This window comes from Drosophila kikkawai, chromosome 2L (genome assembly GCF_030179895.1).
Source record: "Drosophila kikkawai strain 14028-0561.14 chromosome 2L, DkikHiC1v2, whole genome shotgun sequence".
In the NCBI taxonomy this organism is placed as follows: domain Eukaryota; kingdom Metazoa; phylum Arthropoda; class Insecta; order Diptera; family Drosophilidae; genus Drosophila; species Drosophila kikkawai.
In genome coordinates this window covers 32,955,291-32,983,013 of record NC_091728.1, presented here as the reverse complement: position 1 = coordinate 32,983,013, position 27,723 = coordinate 32,955,291, and the positions used below count along the sequence as shown (strand labels likewise).

Here is a 27,723-nt window from a genome sequence, read left to right as displayed (position 1 = left end):
TCGGCAACTGTCCGATGCGTGGGTCTAGAACTAAGATCTACAATGTACATTCTCATGTTAGCTAGGGTTTGAATGAAATAAAATCAGTTTGAAATATTAACTCAGCAAATGAAGACTTCTCATTTATTTGGAATGCTCTTTCATTTTGGTCCTTCGACCGCTCTGCAACTTTCCCCCTGTGGTAAGAGGTTCAGAGTTTTAAACCAGCACCTTAAAAGATTAAGGCGGCAAAAATAAAGATCTCTTGTTTCCCCCCCACCCGTGGTAAGGAACAGAGAATAATATTATAAAACAAAAAGACACAAAAGAGTTTTTTATGTTTAAATTGAAGCACCATTTAAGCTTGACATAGCTAAAGGTTGCTGTAATACCATTGAAATATATGGTTAGGAGGCGTACTGAGGCTTTTTTTTGAAAATAAAGAAAAACATCAGTAGTGAATGTGATACCATTGAAATATATGGTTAGGAGGCGTACTGAGGCCTTTTTTTGAAACAAATAAAAGAAAACATCAGTAGTGAATGTGCTAAAGAGAAGAGAAGTGCAGTAAAAAAAAAAAAAGATTGGAAAGAAAAAATAAAAATAAAAAGAACAACATCTAACTCCCAGTGCTCGGCGGAAAAAGAAGAAAAGTGAAGCAGTGCAAAATCATTCAACAACGGTGGCAAATACAGCCGCACCAAGAAAATCAACGACTACTGCGGCAGCGACTACAGCGGCAGCGCCTACAGCGGCAGCGACTACAGCGGCAGCGACTACAGCGGCAGCGACTACAGCGGCAGCGACTACAGCGGCAGCGACTACAGCGGCAGCGACTACAGCGGCAGCGACTACAGCGGCAGCGACTACCACTACAGCGACTACGACGGCAGCAACTACGACGGCAGCAACTACAGCGGCAGCGGCAACAACGACAGCGGCAGAAAAAGATAAGACACAAATTTACTATATATTAGAATTATAAGTTAAACAAAATAATAGTAAGATAATTTTGATATATATAAAAAAAAAAGATGTTGTCCGAGCAAATTTTAAGCCTGCTGAAAAGGCAGTCAGAAATTAATGAGGTCTGTGGGGAAATCCTTAATGGAGATGTAGTATTGTCAAGTCAGGAAATAAAATATGTGAATGAGTTGGAGAGAGAAGCTCAAACCACTCACAAAATGCTAGTTAGGATTAGGCCCCATAGACCATGAATTTTTAGTAAAAAGAGTTATGACCGAATATTTGATGCTTTTCGACAAATTCGAGAGAAGATCGCGGAGTCAGTTAAGAAAAGTCAAAGTAGTCAAGAGGATCACAAGCATCCGTTATTAGAGCAGCAAATTCAGAAACTTAGGGATTACCTTGAGGAAACATATAGGGAAATACAGAGCCAGAAACGCGAAACCTTGCGTATAAGGAAAAATAAAATCCATTTCCGCTGGCGAAATATTGCCGACCGCAAAAACGAAGTAGGAGCATGTAGCTTAAACTTGGAGTCAGCGCTGAGTGAGCTAGAATTTGACGTTCAAAATATCTCATTTGAGATAAATGAACAATTAAAGGAGAGGGTCGGAGAAAAATTTGAGGGTACTTACACCACCCCAGAACTACCGGCCCTACCAAAAATTGAGGTTCCCACCTTTGGCGGTGAGGCCAAAGAGTGGGACATATTTCATGATTTGTTTATGGAATTAATTCATTCTAGGGAAAGTCTTAGCACTTCCCTAAAATTCAATTATTTGAAATCAGCCTTAAAAGGTGAGGCAAGAAACGTTGTAGCCCATCTGTTAATGGGTACAGCGGAAAATTATGAGGCCGCTTGGGACCTTCTAACCAAGCGGTACGAAAATAAGAGAAAAATATTCTCTGACCAACTAAATCGCCTAATGGATTTGTCAATGTTGAATATTGATTCCGTTAGGCAGATTAAATTATTTATAGACACAATAAATGAAGCGATACACATTTTGAAACTGTTCATCTGTCCGATGAAGTTGATGTGTTATTTGTTCACATTGTGCTCAGGAAATTTAATACACAGACTCTTCAGTTATATGAGAGTCATATTAAAACAAGAAAGGAAGCTAACTTCGGCACGCCGAAGTTTGTATACCCTTGCAGATATTATTTCATTGCATTTTATCTATACTTATTATGTTGAGAGTTTGACAGTTACAGTTTTACATTCCCAGTTTTACATTTTCCCTACACCTACCGATCGGTTTATATGGCAGCTATATGATATAGTTGTCCGATTTTCATAAAATTTATACCAAAATTCTGAACTAATAAAATAAGCTTATATCTCAGAGTAAATAAAAATAGTTTGAAAAACAACGAAGTTATAATTTTTTTCTATTAATTTCCTGATCGTTCCTATGGCAGCTATATGATATAGTCGTCCGATTTTCATAAAATTTTTACCAAAATTCAGAAATAATATAAAATGGTCATAAGTAAAAAAAAGTGCACATATGTTGAAAAACAGCTAAGTTATAATTTTTTTTCTAAAAATTTATCGAACATTTGTATGGCAGCTATATGATATAGTCGTCCGATCCGGCCCGTTCCGACATATATAGCAGTGAGAGCATATAGAAGACTATATGCAAAGTTTCATTCAGATAGCTTTAAAACTGAGGGACTAGTTTGCGTAGAAACAGACAGACAGACAGACGGACAGACGGACAGACGGACAGACGGACATGGCTAGATCGACTCGGCTGTTGATGCTGATCAAGAATATATATACTTTATAGGTTCGGAAACGTCTCCTTCACTGCGTTGCAAACTTCTGACTGAAATTATAATACCCTGCAAGGGTATAAAAACCAAAGACATCCAGCAATTAGCGGATGTAATGGAATTTTTAGAGCAGCGGCTGAGTTCCACTAGCTCTGTAAGGGAAGAAAAACCTGTCAATAGAAATTTTAATTTTTCAAAAAGTTTTGCCAAAAATAATTATGTTTCGAAAATAAACGAATTTTTAAACATGAATGAAGTGCCACATCTGCAAAATGATGGGTCATATTGTAACGCAGTGCCACAAATTTAAGGGTATGAATCCCACAGAACGACTAGAAGTCGTAAGAAACGTACAATTATGTACAAGGTGCCTTAAGCATCCTGACATCAGAAGATGTACCAGCGAAAATTTATGTTCGCTGTGTAATAGAAGGCATCATTCAATGCTGCATATTGCATATTCTCAAAATAGGGAAAATGTCAACACCTGCGTGACTTCAACTCAGGCGTTGCTTGCGACCGCAAGAATCAAAGTAAAATCGGTAAATGGCGATTTTAAAAATTTAAGAGCTCTGATATATAGTGGATCCGAAAGCACTATCATGTCAGAGGAGGCAGCTCAAATTTTAAAGCTGCCTCGAATAAAAGCAAAAACAGAAATTAGTGGAATTTTTCATCAACAGATACATGTGTGTCAAAACATAAAATTAAATTACTTATCGACGACCCTACATCGAAAAAGAAAATAATAACCGAGGCAAGAATATTGCCCAAATTAATGAAGGCCCTACCAATAAGTAAGATAGAGGTAGGATAGTCCAAATGGCAAAACTTTATATTAGCTGACCCGGACTTTAATAAGCCAGGACGAGTTGACGTAATTATTGGAGCGGATTTATATACGCATATCATGAAGAGAGGTTTGGCAAAAACTTATGGTTTGCTAGGTCAGAATACTAAGTTTGGTTGGATTATCTCTGGGAGAACTAAGTCCAAGAGCACTCAGTCAATAGGGAAAAATAATTCTATAAAAACCACAATTTGTAGATATATTGTAAAGATTCCTGTTAAAGATAAAACATTAGTAGAAGAATCAAAGCCACAAGCAATGGCAAAAGTTAGAAAATTTGAGCAAAAATTCAAAAAGAGAGGTAAATGGAAAAGGAATATGCCCCATATAGAAAAGGGTTAAGTGTGCATCACATATTGGGTCATACCCCTTTAATCATATGTATTTGAATTTTTATTGTATCTTTTGAGAAACTGATAAACTAAAATCCTACACTTGCTAGCCCTTGGCAGAATGTTCACACATGAACATGAAATTATGTTTGTAATTTGAATTGAATTGTATTTGTGAAATTTAATAATTAAAATGAAATTAAAAGAAATGTAAATGTAATTGTATATTAAGCCATGATACGGAGGCCGTTGCAAAATGTTAGTTGCAAAATATATCAAATAAATAAATACAGTCCACTTAAGTTTTTATTGCAACTACTTTAAATGTACACCCACACCTTGCTGGCCCTTGGCAGAATGTTCAAACATGAACACGGTTATATATAAGAAGCATCTGTTAGCGATTAAGTCCCGGCCACAGTGCACTGTCTAGCACTTGTGTGCATAGCTATTTGAAACCGCCACTTGAGCCTATGTAACAAGTAACCCGAAGTATGACCTCCTGTGAGCGGTCTGGGTTTGTTTAAGATATGTGCTATCGCTTTGACAATGAGTACCCTTATCTCACTTAGAATATTTCTCACGATCGGGAACTGTACGATGCGTGGGTCTAGAACTAAGATCTACAATGTATATTCTCATGTTAGCTATATAAGGTAGGGTTTGAATGAAATAAAATCAGTTTGAAATATTAACTCAGCAAATGAAGACTTCTCATTTATTTGGAATGCTCTTTCAACACCCAAACCGATGTTATCTTTACAGATTTCAGCAAAGCCTTCGATTCGGTGAATTATCAGTTACTGCTGAAGAAACTTTGTCTTTTGGGTTTTCCAGTTACTTTGATCAAGTGGATTTCTACTTATTTGTCGAACCGTACTCAAAGAGTTGCATTCAAGGGTTCATTCTCAAACTTTGTTCACGTGGCTTCTGGTGTTCCTCAAGGGAGCCACCTCGGTCCTCTTCTATTTGGCATTTTTATAAATGATCTGCCCCAAGTTATTCTCCACTCTTTTGTCATGATGTACGCTGATGACGTTCAACAATGTTTGCCTCTTGTGAATCCTGACTCTCCTCAGCTTTTACAAGCTGATTTAAACAACATGTTGTCCTTGTGCACTCACAATTTATTGTTTCTTAAAAACTCTAAATATAAGTACATGTCGTTTTACCGAAGATATTGTTCCCATGCTAACTATTTCTTAGGCACGAGTGTTCTTGAACGTATCCATTCTGTAACGGATCTTGGTGTTCTATTTACCCATAATTTGAGCTTCACCGATCACATCGGTATAATTGTTGGTAAAGCAAAGTGTGTCTTTGCTTTCATAAAACGATGGTCTAAGGAATTCGATGATCCCTACACATATATCTCTGGTTCGGCCCATACTCGAATATTGTTCGTGTGTATGGTCCCCTCAATACGCAAAGTATCAGGACCTTATCGAATCGGTACAGAAGCAATTCCTTTTGTTCGCTCTTCGGGTTCTAGACTGGGACCCACATCGCCACCTTCCTCATTATGCCGACAGACTACGCCTTCTGGACCTGCCCTCTCTTAAGGATCGTCGGACCTGCCATGGCGTGATAATCCTGCATAAACTAATAAATGGATATATTTTTTCCAGCAATCTTCTAGGCCATCACGTTACTTTCGGCCTATAGCTTTGGATATTTGTAAAACTAATTTCGAGGTACACGATCCTTTTCGCGTTTTATGTTCGCTTTACAACGACATGTACTCTCTGTTATATTTTGAAATGTCATTAGACTTTAACAAAAATAATATTTTAAGACACCTATCCTTGCCTCTGACCACCTGATGTGAGTCGGAGCATATCAATAAAAAACACTCCTTATCCGGTCTGAGGTAAGGATATGCATTTTAAATGGCAGATATTTGCTTTTCTTAATAAATAAATAAATAATTAAATAAATAAATAAATAAAAAAATAAATGTACGCCGTTTGACTGTCTACGAACAAATTGACCGCCTCATGTGGACGGTTTATGCTCTGCGCAAGCTCTGCTGCTTTCCTGATTCCGAATACTTTCGCGGATTCTACTATGCCCGGAGGTGTCACGATAGTCTCCTTGAACTTTCCCGTTAGTGTTCCGGCGGTTCCTGAAGACAGGTTGTTTTTAAGAGTTTTCGAAAGGGTATTGAAACCTTATATAATTATGATCTGAGAAGAATGGTCTCTCCAAGACTCTCCATTCTGATACCGAAGTACCTTGTCCCCTTACAAAAGTAAGATCTAGCACGTTTAAGGAGGTGGGTTCTACAAAGGTGTGCCCCTCCCCCACGTTTGCTATACTTAGGTTGGTTGAGAGTATAAAGTCTAAGAGTGTCTTACCTCTGTTGTTTATACCGGGGCTCCTACATACGCAGTGGTGCGCGTTGGCGACTGCACCCACGAGCAGTTGCTGGTCCTTCGGGCTTGCTTCTACCAGGCTCATGAGTACTTCTGGTGAGGCCGTCCTGTCGTGTGCCATGTAGCAGGAAGCTACCAAAAGCCGCTTTTTCCCACTCTCTAGCATCACCACGGTCAGGTCATCAGAACTGTAATGAGATATAATCTTAGCGGCTAGACCCTTCCGTACAAGTACGGCGGTTCTATTCCTGCTTACCATTGGTGGATAGAGCAAATTGTAATTTGCGGACTTCAGTCCGGCGATGGCATTGCCTGAGGCGATCCATGGCTCCTGGACCAAAGCTATGTCGGCGGATCCTTGCTCCATGGCGACCTTGTTGTCCTTGTTGTCTCCTTTATCGGACTGCCCAGGGAATGACGCTGGATTCCCTGGGCAGCTTCCACGATGGTTTCCTGACCTAGGTCTCCACCACCCCTGCCTTCAGTGTGCGAACATCCTTATCGCCCATGCCCCACGACATCTTCCCGTATATGCCTCCTTGTTTATCTGTAGGACTGCACTTTGCCCCCCTCCTTGGGTGATGGGGTCGTAACTTCCAGTCCAATTGCAGTCCGCGGTTTGTATATCCGGATTCTGACGCTGCAACAACTTCAGCACCCGGTCCCCTTGGATTGCGATGGGGAAGAGTAACTTCGCTCCCTGTCCATCACCTCCAGCTTGACCCCCTACCACAGCGCCTGCAATTGGCAGACCGCTTGCGTCAGCCACTTTCTCGTCGGGTCATCCATGCACTTCATGATTTTGACACCATTTAGCCAGCCAGCACTATTAAAGGTGGGCGAGAGCTTCGGGATCTTCCTCCATCCGTGGATACAATGACCCAACGAGTCGCGCATGCACCATCTTCCACCGCGGCTCGCAAAGCAAACCATAGTTTCTTATACCTCAGGTTTTGAGGAAAAAACCCTTAGAAAAAGTATATTCCGAGTCTTGGTTCTGGAATTTTTTTTTAATTTTGTCAGTCTGCGTAGTACATATATTAAAAGAATAATTGATTTTGTATATTTAGTTGCCATATTACCTAGATTACAAAAATTTGTTTGTTTAATTAAATTATATAGGAGGGTACGTTGGCGGGCTCGTGGTAAATTCGCTGAGAGTCGACAACTAGAATTACAGTTTAAAGACTTTTAACAATAATTCATAAATAAAATTATTATAAAACAAAGAAACATATATTTTACGGAATGCGTCAATGCAAACTGTTAGTATATGTGATCTGGAGACGGCAGCCGAAAAAACACCAAAGAAAAGGTAATGGGATTTGATTTCATCAACTGACCTCGAGCCGGTCAACGCACCCTACATATGTACGAGGAAAAGGTACCTAAACTCATCAATAAAATTTTTAATGTTTTACAGGCAATGCGTGCATTCATTGAATCCAACTTTAAGCTGCTCGATATAGATAGTGATGGTATTGTTGGCGTAAAGGAATACCGCTACAACTGTATAACTAGAGTAGCCATCGACGATATTGCACCTATTGACAAAGCATTCGAAACACTGTTAAACGTGAGTTGCTATCAATAATTTATACTTGCAAATAACTATTTAATCTTCTTATTTGCAGGATGAAGATCGAAAACGTGGTGGGCTATCACTAGATCGTTATAAAGAACTTTATGGTCAATTTTTGGGCAATACAGCCGATAATCATCCAGCGGTGAATCTGTTTGGACCATTATAAATATTTTCTTACATTTAATTGTCTTCGCTGTTGTTCAACTACTATTTTATTTAGACTTATTTGTAATTACTATGACTTTAAATTTATTACCATATAGATATAAAACATTCAAATCATTTTGTGTAGAATCGTCAGATGAACAGTTCGTTAATTTTAAAGTTTTATAATTAGTAAGTTATATTTGCTCTCAGAAGTGTAAAATAAGTTAAGATGTTGATTCGCTCTCCTGAAATGGCTCTTAAGTAATGCACCTCTCTCAATTCCTGCAAGATTTCGATTACTTGTTATGTTATATAAAAGTTGCAATAAACATAATATACAAAATAAATGAATATTTAAACTATAGCTAGGCAAATTATATTTTTGTATTCTATTGTGACTTCCATTATTGTTTTTGTTGGGGCCTGATACGTCGCGATTCCTAATTAAAGTCTTTGGACTTTATTTTCAGATTAAAAACTTACCTTAATAAGTTAGGTTCTTTTATTATATAGTGTTGTTGAACTATGGATATTTCTGCCTTCCTTGCTCAGAATGAGCATTCTGAAAACTTTTCTGCACGTGGCTTCGATGGCGTTTGGGTTTTCATCTGGTCGTCTTTAACGTTTTTGAGCTGATCTCAGTGGTGAACAACGGCTTGCCCATACATTGAGGGCCTTTGCTAACGACGTGTCGATGCGACTCACAGAACTTGAAAGATCCACCAATATTCACATATCGAACATTTTGTGATCGGATCCAATCCAATCCAGGAAGGCATAAGATAATTAGTAAACATGTCAGTCAGATTAATGAAAGAGAAATCATGATTGTTGGGGCGTCTATTGGAAGGCGAATTTCTTCACCACTATCCTTTGATGACGTCACGTGTAATGAGAACGCCTGCCAATCTGACTTTGACGTCTGCGCCAGGACGAACCAGTTGGATCATAAAACCATGTCACCTGAGACTTTCTTTAATCTCAGGCTAACACTGCAAGGAGTGGCCCACTGATTGGAAAATGCCCGGGGCTAAGAACCCAAAGTCAGTGAGATTTTCGGACATTGGAGAATTAGGCCTTTATTTCAAACAGGCCTCAATCTTAGCCAAGTGGGTAGCCAATTTTTGGAAAGTAAACAATTCTGCGGATGTTTGTATGTAGAAAGGAGATTTTAAGCTTTTTACACCCACGTCCCAGAATCAGATTTTGAAGACTGTGCTGTTTTTATTATGTCCTTGGATGATGCCGTGGAGACAATCAATGCTTCGCGTAAGCTTGAACCCTCATTTAGCTTGGAGCGCCATTCTTAAGGCGCTCTTCCTCTCGTAGCCTGGTCATGCGAAATTTCTTTTCTGTCTGTGGGCTTCGCTGGCTACCATAAGTGCTACCAGGTTCGCTGCTGAGACATTTGAGCCCAGGCAGGACTTGAGGTGGATCCGCTCCCTTGCGAACCGGCTGCAGGAAAAAATCGCGTGCTTGACGGTCTCCACCGTTCCGTCGTTGTACTACGTGCAATCTTCGCTGTCCTCGAGGCACCCATGACCGCTCAGGATCTGGGTCAGGAAGAAGTTCGTCTGGCCGCGCTTCCCTCCGATCTAGACATCCAGCCTGGGTATAAGCCGGTAGGTTCACCGGCCTTTCCTCGCTGTATCCCAGCGGTGTTCCTTGGATTCCAGTGTGGTCACCTTGGCTACGGTGCGCGCTGATCTTTTCTCAGAGGGTGGGAGGGCTCTAAGATGTAGCTGGTCGAATAGGCTGGCATGGCCTGGCCTGGCTGGAACAAGAGCCGCCTGATCCGACACCCTACTGTGTGCACTGCTGATTCGTAGAGCTGCTAGACGATTTGTGGCATTCACTTCCCGACTATACGAGGGTTTGCTTGCGCCCACACTGGGGCAGCGTAAAAAATTATTGCCCTCGTCACGCTGGTCAGGAGCAGCTTCTTGTCTTGTTTAGGCCCTCTGTGGTTGATCATGATCCGGGACAGTGCCCTGAAGGAGGATGCCTCCTTGGTTCTGGAGTACGCCAAATGCTCGCGGAAGGTGGGCCTGGTATCCAACATTACGCCCAGGTATTTGATGGCTCTGGATGAGCTGATCAAAGAGCTACCCACCTGGATTTTGGCGACTTCAACCTTCTTCCTGCTGCTTACTAGTAACGCTTCTGTCTTCTGCGGGGCTAGCTGCAGTCCGACACTGGCTAGCCATATACCAATAACTTCGACGCAATGGTTACAGGTTACTTCTTCATTATGGAGATGTTTCTCCACCACGACCACCGCTATATCGTCGGCGAAAGCCCACTAGCTCGGAGCGTCCGAGCAGAGGAAGGCGAAGCACTCCGTCGTACATCGCATTCCAAAGCAACTGAGCAAGAACGGAGCCTTGGGGCACTCCGCAAGAGAGCTCCACCGCTTCCGCACCTTAGATGGTTTCAAACTCGAATATGCGGTTTGCGAGGTAATTGCGCATCAGCCTTAGCAGGTATGGGGCGACTCCGAAGTTGGAAAGCGCCTCCATCATGCAACTCCATCGTTTTAAAGGCATCCAGGGGTCATGGTCAGCCGTGTGGCAGAGTTTCACGAAGCATCAGGACTTGCTCGCCCGAATAGCGGCTTTGAGAGCTCTGCGACTTGACTGGTACCTTCTCCTTTTCCAGTTCCATAAAAATACCGGTTCACGGTGGCGGCTGTGGGGTCTTTTGGTTTGCATACACCCATTGCGGACCGAATGCAGAATGATGTCATCTGCCATCTGTTCGGCGTCTCCGAAGGTCTCTACAGTCTCCATTCCCGCAGCAAACAACTTGGTATCCAGGGAGTCTGCTCTGTAGCCCTGACCCGGCCGTGGTCCGTATCGAGGCTCGAGAATATCGATAAGTGGTCCCTGGCTTTATATATGTCGCTGAGCTCCCACGCGCACTTGGTGGCTCTGGAGCCGCTCACGAAAGTGAGATCGACCACTGAGCCTGCTCCAGCCCGAGTGAAAGTGTGCTGTGGGAAGGAAAGCGCTTCAGCAAGCTCAAGCTCGGTGACATGTTCATCTAGGTCGCGCACCACAAACACAGACTGGAGTTATACTGTCCGTATGGAAACCCTGTCTCCCCTGTGCCGATGTCATCCATGAGTTTTGTTGCGTCATGGTCCGGGTTTGCTATCTCCAGCAATAGGACTCCCTTTGTTGTCCTTCTTGTCGAGGAGACATTCTCGGCTTTCGCCAGGCACAGTATCTAGCTGTAAGATGACTCAGAGGACGGGGTTAAGATGAGAGCATATCTTTTCTTCCGCTTGCGGAGGGCCCGTTTGATCCTTAGCGCCACGTCCGGTGTGAGTGAGGGCAGGAGACTGCCGCCACTGGAAGTGGTCACTGGTTTGGGGCTCAGGTTGTCAGGTTTTTGGCTCTTTTTACGACCATTAGCGCCCGCCACCGCTCCGTAGGTCGGCTTCGGAGGCTTCTCCGTGGCGTGGGGGAGGCCTTTTCCGAAGAAGACCCAGTCTTTGGGCTCTTCGGGGACGATTGATAACCCTGGACCGTAGTCTCTCCGGTATTGGGGTTTGTGGTGGCGGTGATCAACCACTGCTACTGGATTGCCAGTTCGAGATCCTTGAGCTTGACGAGTTCGTTCTTCAATGCCAGATTGTTGCTTTACACATTCCTATTTGAGCCCTTTTTAAAGGCTCAGCTGCTACTGGAGCCACTTGTGGAATAGACGCTGCACGATGGCGGCTATAGCGCCCAGTCTCTGTCGCCAGAGCCCCTTTTCGGGTGCGCCGCATAGCGGAGGGGTATTGAATCTGCTGCCCCAAGTTAACGTTGTGACGTTCAGCTTTTGTCAGCCAGCATTACATTAAATGGGCTTTCTCTGCAAGTCCTGCTTGCACTTTATCAGCAGCAGGCTTGGGGTTTTCGTACTTTCCTGCACTGTCTCAAGCAGTTGACCCGTCGATCAGCTGAAGTGACAAGCTATTTCGTGTGGGCGGCCACTCGGTAAGATAAAAGTTTACGGAGGAAGAGAAAGTGGGGAAAGGGCCTCTTTAACAGAGATGACCCCACCCTTGCCGCCGAAGCGCTGGCCATCACTTGTGCATCCAATAAGCGGCGGATAACAGTCCAAGGCACCCGGACCGTAGTATGTAAGTAAGTCTGGTCGACCGTCGCACCTTTAAACACCACCGACTATCAAACCCACGGACAATTCGAGAGGATAGGGATATAGACAAGCTGTGTACATTGTGTGTAGCCATAGGGTGATCACTTCTTTGATCACCTGTAGCATGGCTGCTAATATTCCATATAGTCCCGGTGAATTAAGACCCTTAAAAGAGTCTACAGCCTATTGGATTCTATTAGAAGATATTAGATCTGTTGGGAGGTGTTCTCCCCAGTTGCTAGGTCCTGGTGATCCTCACTGCCCTCCTTCCACAGACTGTCGCCGCGGTTAAGCTGACTTCGATAACAATTTCAGTAGTCTAGCCGTTTCTAGGGTGTCTAGATATTGGGGCAGAAGGTTCTCCACGAGATTCTTTGTGCCTTCCGTATTTCCTTCTTGTAGTCCCTGAGAATGTGACTTTTTTATGTCTTACTCACATTTTACTACAGTCATGACATCCGTCCTGTAATAAGACATAAGACACATTGTATGATGAGGTCTTTAGTCGGGCAATGGTATTGGCTGAGGCAATCCATAGCTCTAGGGCCATAGCTAGGTCGATGGATCCATGCTCTATGGCAATTAGTAGTTCCGCCGACGCGTGTTTGCTTTCATGGAGGAGCTGCAGCAACCTTACTCACCTCCCGATGGGTTGACAATGACATTCACGTTACCGTTCTCCTCCTCATCCTCCGATTCTTCTAGCGTTTCTTGGGCGGCGTCTATGATGGTGTGCAGATCTAGGTCCTTCTCTACCTCGCCTGCCTGCAGGGTGTGCTCATCCTTGTCCCCGAAGTGACGGTTTTAAAGGCGCAGGAAGACAACCAATGCCACTCTCCAAATTCCCATATACAGGCTACAGGATATCCTCTTCATCTCTATTTATCTGGGAACTGCACGCTGGCCACCCTCTTTGGGTATCGGGCTTAGACCTTCCGGTCTGCTGTCGGAATGTCGGGGTTTTTGGCGCGAAAGCAGTTTAGCGCAATGGGGAAAAGTACCTTCGCCTTCGGTATTTTTTTTTTTTTTTTTTTTAGGCTTTGCTGTTATTTATTGAATCTTCTCATTTATGAGACTAACAATAAGTGTATCAAATCTTACAATACTACCTAACTAGCAGTCATGAGACTGGTACAGAGTAAATGGCCCTGAATAATTATGGCTGGGTTGGATGGTCGTTACGTAGTAGGCGGCTTCTTCTGGAAACTCGTATCAAGTCCCTTGCTAAAGGATTTGGATGGGTGGAGAGTTTTTCCTTGTAGGACGCTTTTTGTTTTTCTATTTCGTTCTTAACTGCAGGAATGCCGAGATCCCTGTGGATGTTTTCATTGCGAATATACCATGGTGCCCCAGTGATAGTTCTCAGGATTTTTGATTGGGCGCGCTGTATGATGTCTAGATTGGTACTGCACGCGTTCCCCCAGAGCTGGGAGCCATACGTCCATATTGGCTTTAGTGTGGAGTTGTGGAGCAGGACCTTGTAGTCCAGACACAGGGGCGATCGGGAGTTTATGAGCCAGTGGAGGCTGCTGGCTTTTAGTTTTAGATGAAGTTTCTTGCATTCAATATGTCTTCGCCATGTTAGGCGTCTGTCCAGGTGGACGCCCAGGTACGTTACCACGTTGACTTCGGGGATCAGTGTGCTGTTCAGGTAGAGCGGGGGGCATGTTTGTCTGTTGAGAGTGAACGTTATGTGCTTACACTTTTGTTCATTTATTTTGATACGCCAGTCTGATAGCCACTTCTCGACTACCTTGAGGTGGTTGGCGAGCTGGGCTGTTGCACGGACTGGGCATCTGGAACGGCTGAGGATCGCAGTGTCATCAGCGAAAGTGGATAATGTTAGCTGGTCGCTTGTGGGGATATCCGCTGTGTATAGAACAAATAGGGTAGGCCCAAGTGCACTTCCTTGTGGGACTCCAGCTTCGATTGAATAGGTGCCGGATGTTGTTGCGTTGCACCTCACTGCGAAGACTCTGTTGTAGAGATACGACTCAAGTAATTTGTGTGTGTATACCTGCAAGAGTGTTTTTATTTTGTGTATGAGGCCGTTGAGCCAGACGCGGTCGAATGCTTGAGAAACGTCGAGAAATATCGCGCTGCAATATTCTCGATGCTCGAAGGCTGTGCGAATTTCTGATGTTATTCTGTTAACTTGCTCGATAGTTCCATGTTTTTCTCTGAAGCCAAATTGATGAGCTGGGATGATGTTGTGAGCTCCCAGATAAGGAATTATGCGCTTTAGTAGACATTTTTCAAATAACTTGGACAAGCATGATAGTAGACTTATTGGTCGGTAGGATGATGGAATCGTGTGGTCTTTTCCGGGCTTCGGTATAATTATAATTATAGATTTTTTCCATTTAGTTGGGTAGTGGCCGAGACTTATGATCCCACTGAAGATTTTACAGATGACCTCAATAGCACAATTCGGAAGTTCAATTATCATTTTTTGAGTTATTAGGTCATCGCCGGGAGCCTTTTTCGGCTTCAGTTCCCTGATGACCTTCGTTATCTCGTTCGGACGAAATGATGCTGGAGTAGATTCCGTTTCAGTGTGGATTTGCGGTAGTTCAAATGGATTTGCAGCAGGGTTCGGCTGGAAAACGCCCTGGAGATGTGAGGCAAAAGTTTCGGCTCTGTCTTTGTCGCTGCGGGCCCAGCAACCAGATGACTTTCTTATCGGGGTGATGGTTTCAGCCGGTGAGCTTAAATTTGGGTGGGCTCTCCATAAGGGATGCTTTGGGCTGGTTGGCGATAGTTTTTCAATATATCTTAATTGTGCTTTTTCGGCATCTTGCTTCAGGGCCCGGCTTAGTTTTCGTGTGGCTTCATTTAGACGTTGCTTTGAGCATGGCGATCTATTGGTTTGCCACGCCCGTCGCAGACGCCTCTTTTCTTGGATAAGCTGTTCAATTTGCTGGTTCGTTTTGAATTTGATTTTTTGCACATCCGTCTGTTGTGGTGTTGAGATTCTGGCTGCAGTCACAAGTACCTCTTCCAGTGCGGAGGTGGAGGAGTCGATGTCGGTTTCAGTATTGAGCTGGGGGGCTAGCTCAATGTGGGAACTCACATACTTTTTGTATTTCATCCAATTGGTTCTGTGCGACGTCAGCCTATAGGGGCGATCCGTAGTTTCTGGGCTTTGAAGGAGGGTTATCAACAGCGGCGAGTGATCTGAAGAAAGGTCTGAAAGGGCCTTGGCGTTTATTAAATTTCGTGGAATGTTTTTTGTCACCGCGAAGTCAATTAGATCGGGTATCTTTCTGGGGTCTGCTGGCCAATATGTGGGGCTACCAGGGGAAATGCGTATGCTTGGCGTTGTAATCTCCTGCAGCTATAAATCGATCTCCAAGTGAGTTGTAAAAATCCATGAATTGACCTTCAGAGATTGTAAAGCGAGGTGGGCAGTAGACAGCAGCAATGCAAAGGTTGCCGTTACCTGACTGCACTTTTATGGACGTAGCTTGCAGGTAATTTGTTGCAAACCTTTGGTGGAAGTGGTGTTTGATGCGTTCTTTGAAAAGGATGCCGGTCCCGCCGTGGGCTTTACCATCTGGATGATCTGTGCGGTGGAAGGTATAACCTCTTATATGGAAGTTGTATCTGCTTGTGAGGTGCGTTTCAACCAGTAGCATGGCGTCGATGTGGTTTTCGTTTAGAAATTGTGTTTGTTCAAGTTTATGCCGTGAGACGCCGTTGGCATTCCACGTGGATATACGTAGATTTGACATTGATTATTTTGACTGTTGTGCTACGAGCAGCTGTATCACCATATTCTGATTCTGGACGAGCGTTTGCATGGTCGTTTTCATAAATGACATGTGTTCCATCATACTTTGTTGCATGGTCACCATCATGGATTCCAAGTTGTTTTGTGGCTGCCCTGGGGCTTGCTGAGCATTTACTGAGTTTGAGGGGAGTGTATTTTGCATACCTGTCCGTAGATCTTCGGCGTAGGAGATGCCTGTGGGGGCATTTAGCGGACCAAAAGAAGATCTGGCTGCTTTGGCAAAAAATACATCTGGAGTAGTTTTTGAATTAAAATACACATTTTGTGTATTTTGTTGGCGTGTAGCAGTCGCTCTTCGCATGCGACTCTTCAGCTCCTTGTAGACCTCACAGCCTCTGCAGTTAGCTGTATAGTTTCCTCCGCAGTTTCCACATTTTTTCGTGTTGGGGTCTTCTTTGTTCGCAGGGCAGTGTGCGGAGATGTGGAAGTCACCACAGACTACGCAGACTGACCGAAGGGTGCAGTATGTCCTTGTATGACCATACTCCTGGCAATTTGTGCATTGCACAGGACCGTTGCGTTTGTGAGGTTCTTCCATGGTGATTCTTCGATGCAGTAGGAACTGCAACTTGTAGATCGGGTGAACTTCATTCTTCTTTAGGGCTTTACTGTCTGGCTCAAGTTCGACTTTGAAAAGAGGTTGCGGCTTTTTGTTTTTGTTGATAATGTTGCTAACATTCTTGGCAAAGAAACCCTTGCCTTTCAGGGCTTCTAGTATCTCGGAGGGGGCGACATCTGGTTCAATTCCTTTCAGCACTACTTGCAGTCCCTTGCTGCTTTTTAGTTGGTAGGTGTAAAAGCTCTTTTTTGCTTCCTGCAGGTAATTAGACACAGCTCGAAAGTGTTCTTCTGTTTTGGTTTGAACTTTGGTTTCGCAGATGTTCTCTTTAATAATCGGAACAACATGAAAGTTTCCGTCCCCGACCACCGCAACAATTTTGTTGACCAGGGCGTTTGAACTTTTCTCCCTTATATATATAGGTGGGGGCTTTGGCTGTTTTTGAGTCTCCTGCTCCAGCTCTGCTTCATTATTCTCACCAGCTGCTAGCGGAGAAAATCTGTTGGAGTTGTTTGGGTCGTAGCTTTTGGTGACACGGTTGATCTTAGGTTTGTTACCAACCGTGTTATGGGGGCTAAGCTTACGCTTAATTTGGATGTAGCGATCCATGACAGTCTGTATGGCCGGAACCGCTTGTTGCTTATCGGAGCTCACGGTTTTTGTTACCATTGTATTTTGCGCTGCGGCCGTTGGCACCGATTTCGCAATATTGGTCGTTGGTTTAGTTGTTGCTGTTGCTTTTGATGCGTTTGCAGAAATTGCAGCTCTGCTTGTTGTTGGTACGTCTTCCAGCGAAGCCGGTGGTGGTGGGGTTTGGCATTGGGAGCTCCAAGAAGTAGAAGCTGGAATAAGTAGGGCGGGAGAGCAAGAGCGCGCTCTCGTGCCGTCGGCGGTCAGTAGAGCCGGGTTGGGCTTGGTAGACGTTTTTTCTGCTTCGTTATCGCGAGTTGAGAAATAAGTGAAAACACCGTTTCTTTGGTTTACAGAGGTTCTACGCTCATTCTTTTGATCGCCGCTCATTATTTTGAGCTTGTTACGCGTGGCACCATATAAATGAACTTTGCAGCTCAAAAACACGTCTCACGCACTAGTGTCCGTATGTCATACGCACTGTAGGGCTTGGCCTAGCTGACAGTACGTAGTTTAGAGTTCCGAATTTACTTTTTCACCATGAAAAAAACACTTCGAGAATAAACCCCGCGTAGCGGTCGTCCGTAAGCACGTCTGCACTCGACGAAGGTCGAATGCTAATTCGCCTTCGGTATGAATGGGATTAATTCACTGTCCCCCACTACTCCACAACGTCTCCTTCGCTTGCCTGAATGGGCCCGCGATGCCGCTTGCTTCTTGCGTTGTTGGTGGTTTTCTCGGCGGAGCGTTGCTTTTACTGGCAAGCATCTCCTTTACCTTGGTGGCAAATCCACTCGTTGAGACCATGTGAGGTAATTTGTCATAGAGTATCCTGCCCTCTTTGATCCTCGGCTTGCTTTGTCTTCTCCTCTTGAGAGAGGTTAGCCTTGTCGTGAAGCCGGCTTTGGACCTTGAGGACAGCCATATAGTGCGCCTTCGCCATCATTTCCTCGCTTGACCGTTTTGGCGCGTCCCTGCGCGGGATTTGGTGCCTAGTACTAGTTAGCGGAGAAGGCTTTTCCTCCTTTGGTGTGAGCTGCCTGCTTTCCAGGCCCGTGTCTTTATTGTCAACGACGGCAAAGCTTGCTCTGAGTCGTTTTTGTGCCAGTAGGAGTACAACTGGGACGACCTCCTCCTGTCATGCTAGAGCTGTGACCCATTGCTCCCCTCCGTGCAAGCCGGTGGTAGGATTCACCCCTTCCACACACGTTTGGGCTGATATTCCACCCCCGGTTAGTTGGCTTGTTTCGTCCATACTGAAGAGTAAACTGGTACTGTATTCAGTTTTCAACGATAATATAGTGTTAATTGCCCAGCCGGAGCCCTCGAGGTGGGTTCAGCTGGATGATTTTCGCCAGCCAGATAACCTAGACTAAAAGCAAGAAATTCTGCTCGTAAGATTCGAGCTATAGGACCTCAATGACTCCAGCCGAATATAGTCTCTTTGCCAAGGGGTTTTCCTCAAATATTGAAATGGAAGCTGCTTTAAAATACCGATGGAAGACTGGCCGCTTACATTGCCGCTGAGAAATTTGCGCCCTTCTGGCGTAAATAGACAACAATAAGCACGTCTATCAGCGAATTCTGATCGATGCTAATTAGAAAGGCATGAGTTCCTTCATCGCATCCTCTGGTATAGTCTGGTCTGCGAGATTCCCGAGGCCAGCTTTGTTTACACATATGCAGAGGTTACAAATTGGATATGGGGTTTAACGGGAGAACCTCTGTTGTTATATAAAGTAGACTTTCGTAGAAGTGGTAGACCCATAACAGCAACCAATTCACGTTTTTTTCTATAAATGGGTACACTGTTTTCTATGCACAGTAAAATTGAGTATGATAGGACTATTGCCAGTTTTGACAGACAGTGTTTTCACTCACTCCAATATTGTACAAAACATATATGTCATAGCCGGAATAAGATATAAAACATTCACGCCAAAAGGGCGCAGTGTGATCCCGCAAGCAGCGAACAGGATGCTTTCTCTCTGTTTCTTCCTATCCGTCGGTTTTTTTTCATGGCTGTCAGGGATTGATAGCCGCTTGGCTATCCAAGTAGATCCGTACTTTGGCGTCGCAAAGTCCTTGCCGTATTGAAAGCCCTACTGCTTTCGTTATGGCGATTACACCCGCCTGAAAAATCGTCGCCGAGTGTGTTCCATCCAGCAATTACTTGCCTTCAGTCTTAATATACTCTGCGCGGCAATATCCGTAACGAACAGTTGTATCTTCATTATGTCCAAAATAGCATTTAGAGCAGCCGCGGGGCATAAGCGCATTGCCCCCGTTGCTCCCCCGCACACTACTTGTTAATTTTAAAATATTATACGCCCGCGTTAGTGCTAGCCGCCATACAAGGAGCGTCATACAAGGGCGCCACTCTTCTCTGTCCGCGTGAGGTGAGTGTCACATAGTCCCGCTGGTGGTGGTGGTGTCTCTTTAGTTTATCCCGAAGGTAAGCATCTAGTGGACGCAAAGGGTCACACTGTCCCAAAAGGATAGCCACACCACAAATGGCAAATTCCTCCCGGACGTCGGTCACACTAAACCTCGCCAGGACCCTATATAAGAGGAGCCCCAGCCATTTGGAACGCATTCAGTTTCGGCCAGCGATCGGCCATGTACTATGGAGGAGCAGCGGTAAGGAACCAACCAAGGAGTCATAACCTGGATCGGATAGGAGGTCGGACCCTACCATATCTTACGTCTCTATATTGGTATACCTTAGGGCCTCCATAAACTTCTCGATATTGGAAGACATTAGTACCTCCACAAACTTCTCTAAATTGGTAGACCTTAGGGCCTCAACAAACTTCTCTACATTGAAGATCTCAGGGTCTCCCCTAACTGGAAGATCACATGGTTTCCGCTAACTGGAAGTCCTTAGGCCTCCACAAGTTGTGTTCACTCTAGGAGATCTGAGGGGCATCCGCGCATCGGCGTTTCACCGACACTTTCAATCCGAGCGAGATTGCTACCTATGGCAGCAGACTAAACCCAATCTTTCTAAACTGTTGTAATATTCGAGACTTTATGAATATAATTATAGTTACGGCATATTTTTCGGCGTTCTACTCTGGGACCGGGTCGGCATCTCTTTCAGTAACCACCTCTGAATAAAAATACAAATTTTTGAGACGAACATTTGCCATCCCTAAGCCAATGCAAACGACAAACCGTCACAGGGGCGCCCGAGGCAGGTTGAAGTGGTTGCAAGGGACAGACCGACAGACCGGTAGAGTTATTATTTATTATTATTATTTATTATTAAGAAATAGCAAATATCTGCCATTATAAATCCATATACTTACCTCAGACCGGATAAGGAGTGTTTTTTTAATGATATGCTCCGACTCACAACAGGTGGTCAGGGGCAAGGATAGGTGTCTTAAAATATTAATTTTGTTGAAGTCTAATGACATTTCCAAAAATAAAAAAGAGTACAAGTCGTTTTAAAGCGAACATAAAACGCGAAAATGATCGTGTGCCTCGAAATTAGTTTTACAAATATCCAAAGTTATAGGCCGAATGTAACGTGATGGCCTAGAAGGAACTGAAAAACGTATTTGATTAAGAAGCTGAAAAAATATGTCCATTTATTAATTTATAAAGGAACATTACGCCGTGGCAGATCCGACGATCCTTAAGAGAGGGCAGGTCCAAATGGCGTAGTCTGTCAGCATAAGGAGGAAGGCGGCTATTTGGGTCCCAGTCTAAACCCCGAAGAGCGATCAAAAGGAATTGTTTCTGTACCGATTCGATAAGGTCAAGATACTTTGTATATTGGGGGGACCATACACACGAACAATATTCGAGTATGGGCCGAACCAGGGATATATATATCGAATTCCTTAGACCATCGTTTTACGAAAGCAAAAACACCCTTTGCTTTTCCGACAATTATACCGATGTGATCGGTGAAGCTCAAGTTGTGGGTAAATAGAACACCAAGATCCGTTACAGAGTGGATACTTTCAAGAACACTCGTGCCTAAGAAATAGTTAGCCTGGAAACAATTTCTGCGGTAAAACGACATGTATTTACATTTAGAGTTGTTAAGAAACAATAAATTGAGTGCACCAGGATAACATGTTGTTTAAATCAGCTTGCAAAAGCTGAGCAGAGTCAGGATTCACAAGAGGCAAACATAGTTTAACGTCATCAGCATACATCAAGACGTAAGAGTGGAGAATAACTTTGGGCAGATCATTTATAAAAAATGCCAAATAGAAGAGGACCAAGGTGGCTCCCTTGAGGAACACTAGAAGTCACGTGAACAAGGTTTGAGAATGAACCCTTGAATGCAACTCTTTGAGTACGGTTCGACAAATAAGTAGAAATCCACTTGATCAACGTAACTGGAAAACCCAGACAAAGTTTCTTCAGCAGTAACTGATAATTCACCGAATCGAAGGCTTTGCTGAACGAGCAGTTAAATATCTCGAATGGTCGACTTGGAGATTAGATTTGCTATACTTTTTAAACAGTCTGAATTTCAGATTTTTTAGATAAGAAAGCCGACGAGAAAACCAAGGGGGCTGATAAGAAACTTCTGGTGAGGGAAATGAAGGGACATACATGTCGAAAACTGCGTACATTATTTCATAGAAACGCTTAACGATGTCTGAGGAATCCTCTGTGAAGTTCAAGATAGTCGAATCCGTTAAGGATAAGTGGTGGTTCATTTCTGTAAACTTAGCTTTTCGAAAGCAACGAAACGTTGCAGGCTCAGCTTCCGGACACAATAATAATGGAGTGGAGGCTTCAAGGGTTAGCTCCAAAGTGGGATGATAAGCGTCCTCGGGACTAGAAAGAGGGTCAATTCTAGTGACGTAGGCATTGGCAAACTCAGAGACAAAGATGAGGTCTAAGACGTTATTACTGCAGTTCCTAACGAAGTTTAATTGTCCCAATGAATGGTCAATGAGACCATGAATTAAATCGTGGGATGAGGTGGGAACAAGAACATTTGAATCAGGTAAGGGCATCCAGGAAATGGAGGGCAGATTAAAATCACCCGTGACGATAAGGTGATCATTAACATCAAGGGAAGAATGAATTTCTTGAATTAAGGATAAATGCTGCATATAAATATCAGTGTCAGACCTAGGTGGAATATACGAGCATGAAACGTAGATAGAATAATCGTAAACCTGGATACGAACCGCCACAAACTCTAGATCAGTGTCAGTTTTAGAAATGATATTAGAAACCAGATCGGATTTAACCGCAATGAGAACACCACCGCCTGTCCGTATAGGACGATCACGTCTAAAGATGGTATAGTTCCCTGAAAAAATCTCTGAGTCTGACACAGAGGAGTTGCGCCATGTTTCTGTAAAGACAATAACATTGGCATCGAAAGAGACACTATTGACGTGCAGCCTACTGAGCTTGCCAAGTAAACTACGATCATTCTGATATCGATCTCTATATGAATTGGAAATATTGGTTGGCGTGCAATTATTCTGATATTTTTGGCATTATTTGCTCAGATGAGAGTTTTTAGTCTATACTTATTGCAAATGTAATCATTTCAAAAAAAAATTAACTGAAGTGCATCATAGAGTAGAGGAATAGAAAGCGCAAGGCAAATGTGGAATTCTTTTTGTGTCCAGAATTAACATGACTGATTTCAACTCCGATAAATAAAAATTAATTGACAGAAAAACGTCTGAACTTAGAATGGAAATCTAATAACTGAATGATCAGAGTCAGGATTCAGGATTGATTGATATAGTTTACAAACAACTCAAAATAATTGAAATTGAATTGAGCTATGAGGTGTGAGGTAATGTTGTCTGCCAGTAGTGTCCCTTAAATTTTGTTGGATAGTTATTAATCAAGGTTATAAATCCGTTATGTATTTGGGTTGGAAAAAATAGACTCAGCAAGATTTATCAAAATTGTTTAATTCAAAGTTAAAAGATTGTTGAAAATTGTATCATGTGTAAAGCTGTAAGTAGTCATCTGGCTGGATACCAGGACCGCAGAGGTGATGGCAAGATTCACTTGGCGGGGTGCAACTTGCGGCGAACTGCACAGTTAGTAGTGCAACCAATGCAAGCCCTTAAGAGATGCCAATCGGATCCACACTTTGGGCTTGATACCACCACATGACACAGAGAAAAGTATAAAGAAAGAGAAATTTAAAGTTACGTTATGCTGGTTCGGAAGAGCACTAATTTTGATGAGGCAAGATTAATTTAAAATGAAAAATGAAAATGGAAAATATGTTAAGAATGAGAGAGAAAAGAGAAAGAAATGAAGATGGAAAATGAAAATGAAGAACGGCACCAAACAGAGTTTATAGAAAAGCTTGATGGTGGCTGATATGTTTTGAGATATCTGTCAAGTAAGCGAACTTTTATAAGTATGCGCATGAGTTTTTGAGGGCATAGCCAAATAGACAAAATAAGCAATGACGTTGATTGATTAAAGATTAAAGTTGATTAAAGATTTAGACGACTCAAGTGGAGATGCGTCTGATTCCCATGTGGGGAATGATGATATGGATGGCACGGTTGATGCCTTGGAATCCCAAGAGGGGATATAATGACCGCACCATAACAGAAGGAATTGTTATGGCGGGGGTCAGTGGAGACCGCACCATAACAGAAGGAATTGTTATGGCGGGGGTCAGTGGAGCCCGCATCATAACTGAAGGAATTGTTATGGCGGGGGTCAGTATGTGGGTGTGGGTGGGTGAAATACACCAGTTGATAAAGCTATGTAATTAGAGAAGTCTGAATTGTAAATTATGATTAAAATGAAGATGTAATTTGTTATGTTATCATGTTATCATGAAACCAAGATGCTTATTTTGTCTAAATGCCTCAATACTCATGTTTAGAAAATTAATGAAATGTTTGTTAACAATAAAATGTAACGAGTACTGAAATTTGAGAATACTATGATTTAAAGTTAACACACGAGGACTTGTGATATGTCAGGAAGGCCGTGTCGGATCACATGAAACAGGGCCTACTTTATTCCTATGGTTAGAATATGTGAAGCAGGGCCTTTTGAAATATGGAGCAGGGCCTTTCTGAATTGGTAAGAATTGAGTGAAACAATTAAAATTAAATGTTAAGTTGAGACAAAAGAGAGAAACAAGAGAGAAAAATAAATGAAAATTACTGTTATGTTTAGAGCTATTCACGCGAGGACGCGTGAAATGTCAGGATGGCCGTGTCGGCGAGTTGGTTGCTAAGTGCAAATTTGGAAAGCTTGTTGCTATGGCAACAGAATTATTCGGCATGCTCAGGTATTGGTAGCCTGTAGGTGTCGCTGGCGCGCAGGCGCAATGACAGTTGAGTCGGTAACAGGAAAAGGACAGTAGACTGTCTGTTACTGAGTGAGGTCTGTTCGTCTGTCGCAACAATAGGAAAGAGTGAGAGATACAGCTAGAGATTGTCTAGGATTGACGTTTGAGTGAAAAGTAAGAAAATGTGAAAAGGCTAAAGGAAAAGTGACGTGATGACAGATACGTTTTGAGTGCGCAGGCGGACAGAACTCGCTGGCTCGACTACGGTTAAATTAAATAACGGATATCTCCGACATACATAAAATACACTCTTGGCCTCTGGATCTTCAAGGACCACGACTGCACTAATTGTAACTGGCGCAGCCGACTTAGAACAAAAGGATTATAATGCCTACTACGTTACTGTACCTAATACCCATGTAAGCAAATGGATAGATATAAGTGTTACAAGTGCTACAAAGAAAATAAATTATAAAATATAAAATTTAAAACAAAAATGGCCAGGAAAAATATACAAAATACAAGAAAATTGCGTATTCAAATCAAGAAGTGTCTAATTAACGCCGGTGTGCAAAGGAAAATTATTATATAACAAAAAAATAAAAAATTCAGTATATACCAAATCCCAATACTTAACAAAACACACGCAAGTGAGACACAGTTTTGAATGACACATGTATATGTACGTACAACCACGCCCAAAAATTTTCTCAGTGCCTATATGTGCGAGTACATTTAACTCAATAAAATGCACACAAAACATAGTGCGCCAAGTCAATCACTGACTATACCCACTGAGAAAAATTTGGCGTAACACCCTTAGAAAACAAAATAAAATAAATTAATGCTTACACTTTGTAGTGAGAGAAATTGAAAACGCAAAATTTTTTTTAATTGGCCAATATCAAATATTTCAAACCTATATTGATCGAAATAAAAAAAAAAAGAATACAAAAAAATAAATACTAACATTTATATATCAGCACTATAACATATATATATATATCCAGTTGATATTTTACCTCCATGAAAAGTACTAATAACACTACATTACAGATAAACTCAACAATTTGTATCACAGAACACCAACACTGACTACCAACATAAGTACATTAAACTTTACCAATTAATATAAAAAGAACAAGAATAATAATAATCCTCATATTTTACAAAACTATATAGATAGACTATTGAAATATATATACATATACACACAGAAGTAAATCTTAAGAACACACACCCACATATACAAAAATAAAAAATAAAAACACAAATCTTACATCTCCTCCAAGTAAACAAATTAGAATTAAATGCCAAAAACCAATACAGTAGGAAGAGTTAGGACTAGATTACGACTCAGAAGTAGTAACAGCCTAGCATCAATTGAAGAAATAGCACCAGAGTTAGACCTCAGCACTATTAACATCATGGAAACTCCACCCGCATCTTCTAGACCCCAATCAATGGCTCCAACCATTAACACCACTACTACCATAACTACTGACCTAAGACCTAAAGACCTACTCGCTTTTATTGAACAGTTATCCACCTATGAAGGTCCCCCAGACTACTTAGACGAATTCATTGACAGCGTTGAAGAAATAATAATGCTTATTAGGGGTGCGGACCAAACACCCTATGGCGTCTTACTTATCAGAGCCATTCGAAACAAGATCAAAGGAAAAGCAAGCGAAGCTCTAACATTGGCTAGGACCAGATTACAATGGCATAGATTTCCTAACTAAACGTAAAGTTAAAATAAACCTAGGAAACATCCTCTTAGAAACTCCGTTTACAAAAATAAAAATTTTAACACAAGACAACCCTATTACAGAGACACACAAGATTCCGGCAAATACAAAAGTCCGTCTACCGATAAAGGTTAAACTACAAAACGGCGATTTCCTTTGTCCAACCATAAAAGTTAAAGACAACCTTACGATTATAGGTGGGCTATACACAGCTCTAAATAGTTCCGGAATATTAGAAATCATCAACGAGTCTGACCAAGACCAGATGTTCTACCTAGAGGAACCCTTAGAAGTCGACCAATTTGAAGTACAAAACTTCCACATTTCCCACTCATTGAAGACCTTTGACACTAAAATTAATATTAAAGATGTAAACTCAATACAAACGGATCACCTCAATACAGAAGAGGAATCTGCACTCAAGAATTTACTAAGATCGTTCCCAAATCTTCTACACGACGAGGGGACACCACTTTCATTTACAAACGTTGTTAAACACAACATCCCAACGACAGATTCAATACCCATCTATACAAAATCTTACCGCTACCCTTTCGCACACAAAAGAAGAGGTACGCAGACAGATTAATAAAATGCTCGACGAAAAAATTATAAAAAACAGCCATTCCCCCTGGAGCTCACCAGTGTGGGTAGTCCCCAAAAAAGTCGATAATGACGGAAACCAGAAATGGAGACTAGTCATAGACTTTCGTAAGCTTAATGAAAAAACAATTTCGGACAAATACCCTATACCGAACATCAATGACATTCTAGATAAAATAGGCAAAACAAAATACTTCACAACACTCAACCTTGCTAGCGGATTTCACCAAATAGAGATGGATCCGAACGATACACCAAAAACTGCGTTCTCAGTGGAAAACGGACATTACGAATTTACAAGAATGCCTTTCGGGCTAAAAAACGCCCCAGCCACATTTCAAAGAGTCATGGACAATGTCCTTGGCGAACTAGTTGGCAATATCTGTTTGGTGTATCTAGATGACATCATAGTCTTCTCTCCATCATTAACAGAGCACATTGCTAACCTAATGGCCGTATTCCGAAAACTCGAAAAGGCGAATCTTAAGATGCAGCCATCCAAATGGAACTTTTTGCACAAAGAAATCGAGTTCCTTGGGCATATTGTCACACAAGAAGGAGTGAAACGAAACCCCAACAAAATAGAGGCCATTCAAAATTTCCCATGTCCTAAAAACTCCAAAGAAATTAAATCTTTCCTAGGATTATTAGAATATTACAGGAAATTCATAAAAGATTTTGCCAAATTAACAAAACCCATGACCCAACAACTGAGGGGTAAAAAGGCCGTTGTAATAGATAAGGAATTTACAGAATCATTCGAACTCTCCAAAACGCTGCTTTGTAATGAACCAATTTTACAATACCCGGATTTCGAGAAACAGTTTACACTTACGACAGACGCTAGCAACCTTGCCATAGGAGCAGTACTCTCGCAAGGACCGGAGAATAACGACAAACCTGTGTCCTTTGCCAGTAGAACCCTTTCAGATACCGAAACCAGGTATTCTAC

At 42.5% G+C, this 27,723-nt stretch overlaps 1 protein-coding gene across 1 annotated transcript; it reads left to right on the top strand.

The window, feature by feature from the left end:
• Positions 1-7,712: 7,712 nt before the first annotated feature.
• LOC138929627 (sarcoplasmic calcium-binding protein, beta chain-like) lies at positions 7,713-8,383 on the top strand. The gene is made up of 2 exons (XM_070289032.1): positions 7,713-7,863; positions 7,922-8,383. Exons 1-2 carry the CDS (start codon positions 7,714-7,716, stop codon positions 8,036-8,038), a joined length of 267 nt encoding a protein of 88 aa, XP_070145133.1. The 5' UTR covers position 7,713; the 3' UTR covers positions 8,039-8,383.
• Positions 8,384-27,723: the final 19,340 nt, after the last annotated feature.

Bases quoted from the DNA above. Each gene is read 5' to 3' on its own strand.
- LOC138929627 (XM_070289032.1), top strand. From the start codon at position 7,714: ATGCGTGCATTCATTGAATCCAACTTTAAGCTGCTCGATATAGATAGT. The intron at 7,864-7,921 runs GTGAGTTGCTAT...TCTTATTTGCAG, and splicing joins CATTCGAAACACTGTTAAAC to GATGAAGATCGAAAACGTGG.